Below are 15,247 nucleotides of genomic sequence, written 5' to 3' on the forward strand. Positions count from 1 at the left end.
CAATTACTGACAGGTCTCAATGAGCCAAAACCAAATACATTAAAAAAACACAAAGAATACAGATAATGTGAACACAAAATGAGACTGAATAGACATATGTAGAATCCTGCATCCAACAATTAAAAGAATACACATTTATCTCAAGTCCACTTGGAACATTTACCAAAAACTGATCATGATTTAGGAAATTAAGCAAGCCTTAACACATTTTAAAGTGCTCACAATCTATTGGTAAAGGCAATATAAACTACTATAAAACACTGTAATAAGTTCTATCATTAAAGTGTTTATAAAGTGTTTTGGTAAAGACTGAAAGATACTATCTGAAACAGATTAAATACATACAGAATTAATATCTAGAATACATAAAGAACTTCTAAGAAAAATATCAACAATCCAGCAAAAAATGGGCAAATCACAAAAACAGGTAACATTTTACCTTCATTAGACCAAAAAATATATTTAAAAAAATAAAAAAATAAAGTGAGAGAGAAAGGAAGAAAGGAAGGAGAAAGGCAAAGTGTATTGGAAAAGAAATTTTCATAAATTACTATAGTGTATCTGGTACAACCACTTTAGAGAGCAACTTGAAAACCACACAGTAAAGCTATGACAGACAAACTCAACCCAGCAACTCCTCTAGATATTTATCACAGAGACATGTCCACAGATGTAGCTTGAGCATCATTTCTAACGTAACATACGCAGCAAAATTTCTAAAAAATTGGAAACAACCTAAATGTTCTTTGATAGAAGGACTGATAAATGAATTGAGGCATATTCTTTCCTACGAACTAGTTGTACTAAATGAATTACACAGACAACTCTCCAAAACACTATTTAGTGAAAAAGCATGTGCAGATAATAATGCTATTATGTAAAATTTTTAAACCATGTTGAAACAATATTCAGTAATATGTGCTTAAGTAATAAAGAGAATACAAATTAAATCCATGATGGGGGCTACTTTGGGGAAGCAAAGAGGAATGAGATTAGGAAAAATTATAGAGGACAGTAAATTTTTAATTTTTTTCTTTTACAAGGAAAGATATCTGCAGCAAATATGTCAGAATTGACATACACTACTTCTGGATAATAAAAGTAACAGCGTTTGAGGTATTGTTTGTTCTCTGTATTCTGCCTCAAAATAATTTTTTTAACTCTATTTCATTTTTTATTTAAAGTATAAGAGGATGTCTGTCTGTAAGTAAAATGGAGTGACTGATGGAAGACCAAAGAACCCACTGAGATCAACTACAAAAAGAGTGAAATACACCAAATACCTGTTCTAAGACATGAGAAAGCTGCTCAAGCAAAAAGGACTCAAGATGCCAAAACTTTAGAGGGATGAAAGACTTCACTTCCACTTAGAAGTTTCTGATGAAACTGTGTTTGCCCTTCTTGGTCTAGTTCTTTTTAAAATGTAAACTTCGTACTAAAGCATAACATAAAGGAAAGCTCACAAATCCTGAGTGTGTGGCTCAGTGAATTTTCAAAGAAAAGAATATGGCCTTAAATCTAGCATACACTGGTGCACCACCCCAGAAACACTCTTTTGTCCTGTCTCCAAGTCATTATCACCTTGTCCCAAGGAAGATCATTAACCTAACTTATAGCATCATAGATTAATTATGCCTGTTGTTGAGTTTTTTATGAAGAGCATATGTTCTTTTCTGCTTTGTTGGTATGGTTTTTGCAATAAATCGCACTGGGTCAAGTGAAAATCCATCTGAAAGGTAACAAATTTTGACCCCTACACCTCAAACCACACACAAAAACAAATTCCAAATGAATAGATCTAAAATGCAAAAGCCTATTAACAAGAGAATAAATATATACATTGTGTTCCAGTCATACAATGGAATATTATACATCAATGAAAATGTATAAAATACATCTCCATGCAACAATGATGAATTTCACAAACATAATGTTGCACAAAAGAACATGTGATGTTCCAATGACTTTAAGTGTGTTATTTATCTTACTAGCTCAAAAACTCTAGTAATTCAAAACTCTATTTGCTATTACCTCCTTCAGTAACTGCTCCCTGAACTACCCCACCATCAGAGGTTGGTGGTTTCTTCCATAAACACTCCTATCACCTAAGCTTACTTCTATTTGCAATACACTTAAATGTATTTAATGAGTTCCCAGTGCCTAGCAGTCTCTCAGATAAAGTAGGTATTCAAATTTGGATGAAATAAATGACATCTCTTCTGCATGGGAATGATTTTTCCTCTTTAATGCAAGAATAATGAAACTTTTAACTCAGAATCCACAAATTCCAAAATCAGTAAAATTAAGATACCCTTTTAGTTTATGACAAATTGTTCCTAGTCTAACCTTAAAAATAAACTACCCAACTACCTCTTTTATATCTTTTCTGCATTTTTTTTTTGCCAAAATCATCTGAGGAGAAATTCAGACACCCTTGTCCCATTTGGCAGCTTGGCAAGAAGCTGACTTAGCAGGTAAATTCAACACAGGAATAGACTATTTCTAGTTGCTGAGATATAGTGGCAGGCTCCATTTTTTTTAACCAGGTCATTTCATTAACTTAAAAAGTTCCCATTACACAGTCACTTACATATTCCTAGTTGTCCTTTCCCTCTAAACATGTGGAGTCCTTTCCACTAGTAGTTCTAGTCTATCTATGCTCAATTTAAACGTGACTCTGTATGGGATACCGAGAGCTGAAGGGATCTTAGGTGCTTTGCTAATCTTCTGCTTGTACGTTATTCCCCAATAAATCCTATTTTACATTTACGCTGCACATGATCATGAAACAGGTCCCCATGCCCCCTCTACACGTCACAATCCTCAGACTTGTGAAGGAAAATTTACTTGCAATCTTGCTAGAATCATTCCTTTGGAATGATGGTATGATTATTTTATCAGTCTTCCCTATTTTATCAACCTTCATAACGAATCATACTGTGTGAGCCTTAACACTTTAGCTAAGGAATCTTCATGAGCTGAAACAAGGGGACCTCTTCAATTCGGTCTATCAGCAACCCTAATCACTTCCACTAACTTCTTTACCAGCTGCTCAGTTGAGTTTTGTCTCCAATTATATCTGTATTAAATGGATGAACTACTACTCAGGCTTTACAAAACACATCTTCAGTACTGTTCTATTCCTGGTAAGCTTCCAAAACCCAGCTGTTCCTGAAACTTCTGATATGCAACCTTTCTGGAGATAGCATCCCTCCCTTCTGCATTGGCTTTCAATAGTAGTTCCTTTACAATAGTCTACGATATTATTTTTCCTTCTTTCCTTTAAATGAAGGGATTGGCAAACTTTTTCTTAAAGGGTCAGGGAGTAAAGATTTTAGGTCTATGGGCCATACAGTCAGTCTCTGGGGCAACTACTCAACTCTGTTGTTTTAGTGTGAAAGCAGCCAAAGACAATATGTAAACAAATGTGCGTGGCAATGTCCTAATAATGCTTTATTTATTAAAAAAAAATAACTAGGCAGCCAGCCCATGGAACATAGTTTGCCACCCCCTGCTTTAAACTCTTACAACTTCTGGGCTTCATATACCAGTATCATTATAATTACCCTGAATTTGTAAGGGTTTACTGACATTGTAGTGAAAATTAAGTTCAATATATTTTATCAATTAAAGCTGAGATATATACATAAATGACTTAGAAATATTTGTGATAATAAGAGTTGTAAAAAAATTCTCATTATTTGTTGGTGAATCAGAAAATCTAACTGACCAGAACACATTCACTGATAACCACAGTTAACTTGGGTATTACCTAACTATGACAATAGAGGTGGTAATTTAAAATAATCATCAATATATGGAAAACTAACCAACATAATCAAGTGTACAGAAGATTAAATATATTATGATAAACCTACACAATGGATGGTAGTAGTAGAATTGCAGTGATTTTACTTTTCCTATTCTGCTTATTTATGTTTTCTATAATTAACAAGAACGATTTCTATAATAAGAAAAAAAGTTTCTTTAAAGCACATGATGAAAAGTCAGAAGCTTTTGATTGCTAAATGTTTTAATGTAGTCTGGAAATAAAAATATTTAGACTTCAAATTAATTTTAAAAAAATCAACCATTCTATCCTACACTCCTTTTTAAAAAAATTTACACCAATTAAATAGATAAATTAAAATTTTCATTTACCTGTCGGTTCCTTTCATCCATTATGCGTGTGATTTGTATTTTCTTCCGCCCCATTTTCAGTCACCTTTCCTTCCTTATATTCCAAATATTTAATTCAAAAATTAATTTTCTTCAATACCCTAATGCATGGTACACAGCTTCTATTATTTCAGCTTCTAGTTCAAGGGCTACAGCTGAAATTTTCTATAAGATCTAAAAGAAAACACAAATTAGAAAATTTAAGTTCTATAAGTTTGCAACTCGTGAAAATGTTATACAAATTTCAAACCTGCCTTTATAGTGCACACAGACTGCATTATTAGTTGAAATTTTTCATTACATAAAATTAGTAAACAAGTTGAAGCCTTGTTAATTTTACCCTTAAAATATCTCCTGAAACTTTTCATGCCTCTAGTTCTGGCTAAAAGAGTGCAATTATATATAACCTTTGAGTTTTTCCTCAATGAATATAATAACAGCAAAACAAGAGCAACAATTACTGAGATTTTTCTATGTGCCAGGCACTTTTCTAAGTACCTAATATGCCTTAACTCTTTCAATCATAACTTCAATCTTCTGAGTTATAATTATCATCTCCATTTTATAAATAGGGATATTAAGGCAGAGAGCTGTTAAGTAATGTGTCCAAGGTCACACAGCTAGTAAGAGGCAGAGCTTGGAATATGAACTCAGGGAGTCTCTAGAATTTCTACTCTCAAACATTATGGAATATCCTTAAAAGCTTTTGATAGCCTCCATGTCTAAGGATGAACTAGTGATCTGGGTAGCCCCAATCTGCCTTTACAAACTCTTCTTGCAAACTGCCCTAGCCACTAGCAAAATTACTATTTGTCAATCCACAAAGACATTATATACTTTCATAATAATATGCACCTAAATGAAACACTATTCCTTTAGCCATTTAATTATCTCCTCCTTATCAGCCAAGATTCAGGTTGAATGTCACCACCCTGATGAAGCCAAGACCAATTCCCCTTGGTAGAATAAATCATAGCACCTTATTTTGTGGGTACATGTGTATAAATTCCAAGATTATTTCCCTTTGAGACTGTGAATCTTTCAAAAACAATGATTTTTTATTCCATTTAAACTCTACAGTAGAATGACTGGTAATGATATAACTTGTTATGCTCTGAATGATAGTTGTGTCAAAAACCCAGTGCTTTCAAAATTTACATAATAAAATATTTACAGAGGGATGGGAGACAAATATTATAACACAATAACAATTTCTCAAGGGAATTTTTTGAAGTATTTTTAATATTGTACATGTAACTCTATAAAACTTCAACTGTACTATGCAAATCCAGTGTTTAAATAAATCTGGCTTTTGCTCAAAAGCAGTGAGTTTCCAATTCTTATCACAACCATCATTATCATCAGCACAGCTTACATATCCTCCCTTACTCATTCTGTTATTTCTTTAATTATACAGATATTAATTGATCATCTATTAACAACTGATAACCTATTCAGTGATCACCTACTTGCAAAACAGGTACTTCCAAACACTGAACTAGGTACAAATGATAAAATGGTCAAGGAAAAAAGGCATAATTTCTGATCTCACAGTCCAGAGTCTAGTAGGGGAAAACAGACATTAGTCAAACCATCATATAAATGAGTTTGTACAAAAGTTCATTTATCTGACCTAAATTCATGGTCAGGGCAGGCTTCACTGAGAACTGCTCCATACTCAAACCTGAGTATGCAGATATACTTACTAGGCAGACAGAACAGCATGTGCAAAAACCCTATGACAAGAACGAGCAGGAAACATGAGAGGAACTGAAAGATGGCTAGTCACTGGTAGGAATCAATTAAACAAGCAGCTGTGCTGTAGAGTGTTTCTGTTTTCTCAACAGACTGCAATATAAACAACAGAAGTTGGCTTACTCAAAATCATGTTCTCTAATAGATCACAGCACATCCAATTCCCATTATGAAAACTTGCACTGTAGCAGGCAACGTAAATATTCACACATTTCACCACAGAGATAATATGTTAACTCCTATAAGGTATATGCACTTGTATAATCTGAAAAATTCTGAACATATGTGAGCATTTTGCTTTTGACAATGGTGGAGTAGGTTGCTTCAAACCCATCTTTCCCTGAGAACCACTAGAAAAGCAAAACAAAAAGTAATCTGTTTAAAACAACTGAAGAACTTTTAAGACAGTGAGAATTTGCAGGGCTGGGACCTAGAAGAAACAGGTGGGGCCAGACTTCAGACTCGTTTTCCCCTAGAATCATTCATAGATTCTTGAAACACTAGCTGAGAGGCTGAGAAGCTAAGCAGAGCTTTCCACACTTCTTTGGGTGGGGACATGAATATTCAATTCAGAGCCTGGCTAGGAGGAATAGCTCCAGTAAACACACTGGGAAGCTGGAGGGAATCTAAAGGACTATACCCTAGGTAAAAGGTAAACCAGAAATAGACCAGGCCACAAAAGGAAAGAAATATAGCTTCAAATCTTCTCAATCTGACTATATTGAGGTAATCTGGGCTACCTAGTATCATTAGCCTAGCTGCATGCCAGTAAAATCTTCCCAAAAGGTTTTAGCAAAAGTAAATCTTATCAGCAAGAAGACTCCAAAATTCAAATTATCCTATCATTTTTCATATGAAATGTCTAAAATAAAACAACCCATCAAGATCTGACTGAAAACTAAGACTTTAAAATGGCACCAGAAATAGACCCATAATAAATTCAGATAATGGTGTTAGCAGAAAAGTTTTGTTTTTTTTTTAATGATCCATACTTTTGACCAGATTTAATAACTTTATTTATTTATTTATTTATTGGCTGTGCTGGGTCTTTGTTGCTGCATGTGGGTTTTCTCTAGTTGTGGCAAGCGGGGCCTACTCTTTGTGGTGCGTGAGCTTCTCATTGTGGTGGCTTCTCTTGTTGTAGAGCACAGGCTCTAGGCGCATGGGCTCAGTAGTTGTGGCTCGCGGGCTCTAGAGCTCAGGCTCAGTAGTTGTGGTGCACGGGCTTAGTTGCTCCGCAGCATGTGGATCTTTCCAGACCAGGGCTCGAACCTGTGTCCCCTGCATTGGCAGGCAGATTCTTAACCACTGCAAAACCAGGAAATCCCAGAAAACAGTTTTAAAATAAGTTAATTTAGTGTGTTAAAAGGATTTTTTAAAATGAAGAATTTTAGCAAACAACACTAAAAACATGGAAAACAGAGAATTGAAAAACACAATTTTAAAAACAGAAATTGAGAAATTGATGGATGAGTTTAAAAATAGGTTAGATACAGCTGACGAAAGAAGCAATGACCCAGAAGATAGGAAAGAAGAAAATACACTGACGCCCAAAAAGACACAAGAATGGGAAATACAGAAAAGAGTGTGAAAATATTATGAAACATGAAGAAAAGATCCAAAATTCATGTAACTGGAGTCCCAGAAAGGAAGGCGAGAACATATGAGAAAGAAAAGATATTTAAAGACCTAATAGTTTAAAACTTTAAAAAACTGATCAATGACATCAAGCCACAGACTGAAGAAGATCTACAAACTCCCAACCAAAACAAATACAAAGAAAACCACACTTAGGCAAATCTAAGTAAAGGGGGAGGTTGGAGGGACAGAAACAAAGAGACAGAAACAGCCACAAACAGACCTTAAAAGCAGCCAGAAAAATTTAAAAATATATTAACTTTAAGAGTAACAGTAAGATATAGCTGGCTTCTTTAAATAAATAATGGAAGCCAAAAGACAACAAAATGATATCCTCAGAGTGCTCGGAACAGAGGAAATGCCAAAATAGAACTCTGTATTTGGCAAAAAAAAAAAAATACCCTTCAGAAATGAAGGCAAAATAGAGACATTTTTAGCCAAACAGAATCAGAAAATTTGTCACCAGGGAACATTGAAGAGACTTCTTCAAGTAGAAGGAAAAGAGGGATTCCAGATACAGCTTGGATATGCACCAAAAACACGAAATACAATGAACGGGTTAAATATGTAACTCTAAATGAATACTGACTAAATAAAATAATGACAGTATTTTGTGGAATTTAAAATATTATAATGCACAACAATACATAATTGGGAAGGGTAGTAAATGAAGTTAAAGTGTTCTAAAACACTTTCATTGATTAGAAAATGGAAAAAGTTCTCATTTACTTTAGACTTCTAAACATGAAAGATGCATGTGGTAATTTCTGAGATAACCACTAGAAAGACAGTAAGAGTATATATAGTCGTTCCTTGGTATCTGTAGGGGATTGGTCCAGGACCCTGAGAGGATACCAAAATCTGAGGATGTGCAAGTCCCTTATATAAAATGGCATAGCATTTGCATATAACCCACACAAATCCTCTCATATATTTTAAATCATCCTTAGATTACTTATAATACATAATAAAATATAAATGCTATGTAAAGAGTTGCTGGCATGCAGTAAAGTCAAGCTTTGCTTTTGGGAATTTTCTGGAATTTTTTTTTCCTGGATATTTTCAATCTACAGTTGGATGAATCCACGGGTACAAAACCCTCAGACATGAAGAGCCACCTGTACAGCTAACAAGCTAACAGAGGGGAAAAATGGATTAATAAATAATCCAAATTAGATTTAAAAAAATAAAACCTAATTATAAGATGATTATAGAGAATATATCTGACATATGGGGATATAGAAAGAATAAGCATAAAAGCATGGAGAAAGATATCTTTTATAAAACACAAACCAAAAGCTTGTGTGGCTATACTTTACCATAGAAAACTTTGATGCATGAGATAGATATATATATAGATATGGATAAGAATATAGTGGGATACTTCATTATAATAAAAGTTCAATTCAGCAGGAAGGCACAGCAATTCTAAATTTGAATGCACCTGGTAACACCTAAGTCAGGTATCCTTTCCTGAAAAGCAGATATTCTGTGCAAAATCCTAACCAGGAACTTGTATTCCAATATTTTAAATAGGAAAAATTATGTTACATATCAGCTGATAACCCCCAATCACTTCTCTTTTAAAATTTAACTAAACATAGAAAATGTCCATTTATCATAGTAAATTATCATGGTTAGGATGTAAAATGCACACTATATGACTTCGTATGCAATAACTTTCTCCCTGGCTTTGTTTTCCTTCTCCACAATTTAACATTTTCTCAACATGTTTGGGGCATTCTACAAATTTAAGCAAAATCAAGGACCAAATATGAAAAGCAATTAGAAATTTATTCAAAACAAACACACATAGCAGATAATAGCTCAAAAGCTTACAATACTGTAATATCTTTCTTATTGCTAGAAACATCAGAGATGCATATTCCCTTTGTTGACACTAAGCAACTGTTTCAAAATGTCTACACGTGCTTCTAATGTTCAACAAATTACATTTGGAAGGTAATTTGTGACTTTCCCCCATAGACCAGTTTGCTAAAATATTGTACTGAATTTTACAGATTAAAAAATACTTTTTCTAAATAAACTTAAACTAAGAAACTAGAGTATGGTATATAAAGCCAACATGAAAAGAACTACATGAAGTCCACAATTCTAGCAAGTTGATTTTAACACAGCTTTCTCAGTAAAGGAGAAAGGAACAAGCACACAAAAACAAGGAACAAGCAGACTAGAAGAAACAGGAACAGATTTGAACTTTACAATTAACAACCTAACTGACATACAGAACAATATACCTAACAAATGCATAAAATACATTCTTTGTAAAAAACATTTACCAAAAATGACCACATGCTGGACCAAAACTAAGTGTTAACAAATTTCAAAGGACAGACATGTTTCTCTGAGCTCAAATTGAGCTATGAATTAATAACAGTATAACCAGAAAATCCTTATATATGTGAAAATTAAGCAATAAACTTCTAAATAGCCCATGGGTCAAAGAAGAAATCACAGTGAAAATTAGAAAAAATTTTTAATGGAACGCTATTAAAACACTTCCTATTAAAATACATAGGATGCAGCTGAAACTATTAAGAGGAAAAATTTTAGCTTTAAAATACATATACACTTGAAAGGCCAAAAACCAATGTTGTAAGCAACCATCTGAAAGAGTAACAAAAAGAACAAACTAAACCCCAAAACAGTACAAATGATGAAATAAAGGTAAGAGCAAAAAGTAATGAAATAGAAAACAAACATACAACAGAGATCAACAAAGCCAAAAGTTAGTTTTGTTTTGTTTTGTTTATTTGCGGTACGCGGCCCTCTCACTGTTGTGGCCTCTCCCGCTGTGGAGCACAGGCTCCGGACGCGCAGGCTCACTGGTCCAGCCGCTCCGCAGCATGTGGGATCTTCCAGGACCGGGGCATGAACCCGTGTCCCCTGCATTGGCAGGCGGACTCTCAACCACTGCGCCACCAGGGAAGCCCAAAAGTTAGTTTTTTGAAAAATAAAAATTGATGAACTCCTGAAAAGAGTAATGGAGGAAAAAAGGAAGCAATCCAAAACATATCTGGCCCCAAAGGTCTTAGATAAAGGAATCTGGTCTGTCCTATACATATATTTATCACACAAAGATTAATATCAATACAATAACCAACAAAAATCTGACAGTACAGTAAATTATTTACTGGCATGAAATTAAATTGGCATGTAGGACTCTAACCACCACGTCCTGTATTTCCAGCTTACAGACTCTAATAACCTAATTCCAACAATCTTTTGATCCCACTAGGTCCCACAATTTATTAAGCCTACCATGTTTTCACTGTCCCTCACCCACTCTGTTTCTTACATGCCTCCTTATCCAGTTTAATTTTCATATATCCTTAGTCCCTTGGCTCCCACTCTCCCTCCTCCCACCACATTTCCTGGGAGAAAACCCACCCCTGAGGAGGGCCTGCTCCTATGTAGCTGAATATGGCTGAAAAATAAACAACCATGCTAACTAGGCTAATTAATCGGACAAAATTCATGAAGGTCTTGAACCTCAGACCTTAAATATTCCCTTCATACTGCCCAGTAATCTTCCATTTCCCAATTTCCTAGCTGATTATTTAATACCATATTCTATCTCCCCACATCTGCAACACCCATCCTTAATCCTCACTTTCAGCTGATAACTTTGCTACCTATTCTCCTGACAGGAAAAAAAAAGCAATCAGAAGAGAAGCTCCTCAAATTCCTGCCATCAACTATCAACCCACCAGCATCTGTCTTATATACTCTGCCTTCCTTCCTTTTAAGATCTTGACTCCAACAATTCTTCTTTTCTTTCCTTCAATGTCAATTTTTTCTTCCATACTGAAGAGTTCCCAGTGGCACACACAAAAACAAAACAAACAAACAAAAAAAAAAGATGCTATTATTTCGCTTACCTAAAACAAAACACAGAAAACAAACAAAAAATCTTGATCCTGAGAGAAATTTAAAATATACTAAATAACAAAGTCACATTTGCAGATTCTCAGAGTTTCAATTTTGTAAAGATGTCAATTCTCCCCAAATTAATCTAGAGATTCAATACAATCCTAATCAAAATACCAGCAGGTTTTCTTTTACTATATGCAGAAACTGACAATATTACTCTAAAACCCACTTGGAAATACACAGGTATAAGAATAGTGAAGGCTACCTTGAAGGGTAAAGCTTAAAGACTCACATACCATCATTTACCAGACTTAATATAAAGCTATAGTAATTAAGATGGTGTGCCCCAAGGGAAAACTCAAAGCTAACAGAAGGAAAGAAATAATAAACAGCAGAACAGAGAGAGAGAATAGACAGAGTAAAAAAATCAATAAAACCAGAGTTGGTTTTGAAAAAGGTTTAAAAAATTGACAAACCTTTAGCTAGATGGATTAAGAAAGAGAGAAGACTGAAATAACTTACATCAGAATTGAAAGTGGGGACATTACTTACCAGAAATAAATATGATAGTAGCAGAGTACTGTAACAATAGTATGCCAACAAATGGAATAACCTAGATAAAATGGACAAATTCCTAGAAACACAAAACCTACCAATACTGGGAGGGAGGGAGAGAGGAAAAGCTGAATAGATCTACAATTAGTAAGATTGAATAAGTAATCAAAAATCTCCCGAAAAAGAAAAATACTCGACCTGATGCCTTCACTGGTGGGTTCTACCAAAGATTTAAAGAAGAACTAACACCAATCCTTCTCAAACTCTTCCCAAAACCTGAAGAGGAAGAAACGATTCCTAAGGTCAGCTTTGTCCAGATAACAAACCAAAGACAGTACAAGAAAAGTACAGATCAATATCCCTATGAACAATGATGCAAAAATCCTGAACAAAATACCAGCAAACTAAATTCAGTGGCATAGCAAAAGGACTGTACACCATGACCAAGTGGGATTTATTGCTGGAGTGCAAGAATAGTTCAACATACTAAAATTAATCAATGTGATATGCCACCTTAAGAGAATGAAGGAGAAAAACCACATAACCATCTCAATTGATACAGAAAAAGGATTTGACAAAACACACTACCCTTTTATGATAAAAACATCCAACTAGGAAAAGAAACTACCTCAACTTAATAAAAATATATAATAGAAAAACCCCACAGCTTACACCATACTCAACGGTGTTAAGACTGAAAGCTTTTCCTCTAAGAGCAGGAACAAGACAAGGATGACTGATTTCACCACTTCTAGAACAAACAAAAAGCATCCAAACTGGAAAGGAAGAAGTATAATTATCTGTCTGAAGATGACATGATCATATATGTAAAATCCCCTAAAGATTCCACAAAAAAATTGTTAGAATAAATAAATTCATCAAAAAACTAGGATACAAATCAACACACAAAAATCAGTTGCATTTCTATTCACTAACGGTCTGAAATAGTAAAATAATTCCATTTACAATAGCATCAAAAAGAATAAAATACTCAGGAGTAAACTTTAGTCATGGAAGTGAAAGACTTGCACATTGAAAACTAAAAAAGATGGATAAAGAAATTAAAGCAGACACAATAAATAGACATCTCACGTTTATAGACTAAAAGACAATTTTGTTAACCTGTCAATACAAATTCAATGCAATCCCTATCAAAATTCCAATGATTTTTTTTTGCAGAAATAGGAAAAACCATCCAAAAATTCATATGGAGTATCAAGAAACAACAGCCAAAACAATACTGAAAAGGAAGAAATTAGAAAACTCACACTCCCTAATCTCAAATTTTTCTACAAAGCTACAGTAATCAAAACAGTATAGTACTGGCATAAAGACAGACATAACAGACCAATGGAACAGAGAGCCCAGAAATAAATCCATGTATACATGGTCAAATGTCAAAAAGTGTCAATGGACACTATCAACAGAGTAATACTAACAGCAACCCACAGAATGGGTGAAAATAATTATAAATTACATATCTGATAAGAGATTAATAGCCAGAATATATAAAGAACACTTAAAACTCTACAACAAAAAATAAACAAGCAAATTTTAAAAATAGGCAAAGGACTTGAATAGACACTTCTCTAAAGATATACAAATGGCCAATAAGCACATGAAAATATGCTCAACATGACTAATCATTTGGCAAATGCGTATCAAAACCACAAGATACCACTTCACACCCATTTGGATAGCTATTTTATGAAACAAAAATAAAAAACAGAAAATTAGTGTTAAGGTACATGTGGAAAAACTGGAACCCCTATGCATTGTTTTGGGGAATCTAAAATGGTATACCTGCTGTGGAAAAAAGTATGGTGGTTACTTAAAAAATTAAATATAGAATTACTACTTGATCCAGCAATTCTACTTCTAGGTATACACACAAAAGAACTGAGAGCAAGGACTCGAATAACATATTTGTACACCAATGTTCATAGAAGCATTATTCACAACAGTCAAAAGATAGAAACAACCCAAATGTCCACTGGCAAATGAACAAAGAAGCAAAATGTGGTGTATATATATATATACAAAGGAATATTTTTCAGCCTTAAAAAAGGAAATCCTATCACAAACTACAACAAGTATGAACTTTGAAAATATCATGCTAAGCAAAATAAGCCAGTTGCAGAAAGGCAAATACTATGTAATTCCACTTATATGAGATTCCTAGAGTAGTCAAATTCAGAGACAGAAAGTAAAATGCAAGTTGCCAGAGACAGGGAGGGATAGGGAGTAGAAGAACGAATGGGGAGTTAGTGTTTAATGGGTAGAGAGTTTCAGTACGGAATGATGAAAATGTTCTGGAGATGACCTGTGGTGATCACTGCTCAGCAATGTGAATTTATTTTAATGCCACTGGACTGAATACTTAAAAATGGTTAAAATGGTAAGTACTATGCTACGTATATTTTACCACAATTTAAAAAAATACAAATACTCACCCCAAAAGTATGTGCACACCTTTGAAATCATTATAGTATTCAGATTTTATTAATTCAGCCTAACCACTAACTCTTTAGGTCAAATGAGTACTGATTTTTCTGTACAGTGAGTTTTGCCGGACATGGCAACATTTAAAACCTACCTTTAGAACTAAAACCTATCTTTAGCAAACACAGATGGGTATTTTTTTCAACAGAGAAAGTAATATATATCCTAGAGGGGGAAAAAGGAATCTCTAATTAAATCCCAAGGCCTCTATCTGTATTCAAGCAATGTTAATACAGTAAAAAAAAAAACTTAATTTAAACTGAACTTTCAGTTAACTGAAAAAATTTTAGTATGTCATTTTATTAAAAGCAAGAACTAGATTTTCAAAAAGATATATATATATCTTGTATATCTTATATATCTTATATCTTATATATAGTTATATATAATAACTATAAATGGAGTGTAACCTTTAAAAACTGTGAATCACTATGTTGCACACCTGAAAATTATATAATATTATAAAACAACTATACCTCAATAACAAATTTTTTAAAGAAATTTTGAAAAATTCCCAGTTTGGGCTCTACTGTCTTAATTTAAGAGATATCATAGAATCTGGCACTCAGACTCAGACCACACTAACACTGATTGCAGATGTTCAGTCTTTTAAAATCAATTAAAATCAATTTTATTTACTGTTTTAAAGAACTCTGTTGCTTAAGTAAATAAATATTTTAAGAGCACGGACTTTAAACAGAAGGTGAACCTTTACTTTTTAAAC

The 15,247-nt window shown here is 33.8% G+C and overlaps 1 protein-coding gene across 5 annotated transcripts in view; it reads right to left on the bottom strand.

The window, feature by feature from the left end:
- Positions 1-15,247, bottom strand: part of MEF2A (myocyte enhancer factor 2A) — a 170,271-nt gene that overhangs the window by 85,578 nt on the left and 69,446 nt on the right. For all 5 annotated transcript variants that reach the window (XM_081228555.1, XM_081228559.1, XM_081228557.1 and 2 more), the window contains exon 3: positions 4,162-4,353. In XM_081228555.1, the coding sequence (XP_081084681.1) occupies positions 4,162-4,215 (54 nt within the window). In that variant the 5' untranslated portion in view covers positions 4,216-4,353. The remainder of the gene's footprint in view (positions 1-4,161; positions 4,354-15,247) is intronic.

This window comes from Mesoplodon bidens, assembly GCF_964165515.1.
Source record: "Mesoplodon bidens genome assembly, chromosome: 3".
NCBI lineage: Eukaryota > Metazoa > Chordata > Mammalia > Artiodactyla > Ziphiidae > Mesoplodon > Mesoplodon bidens.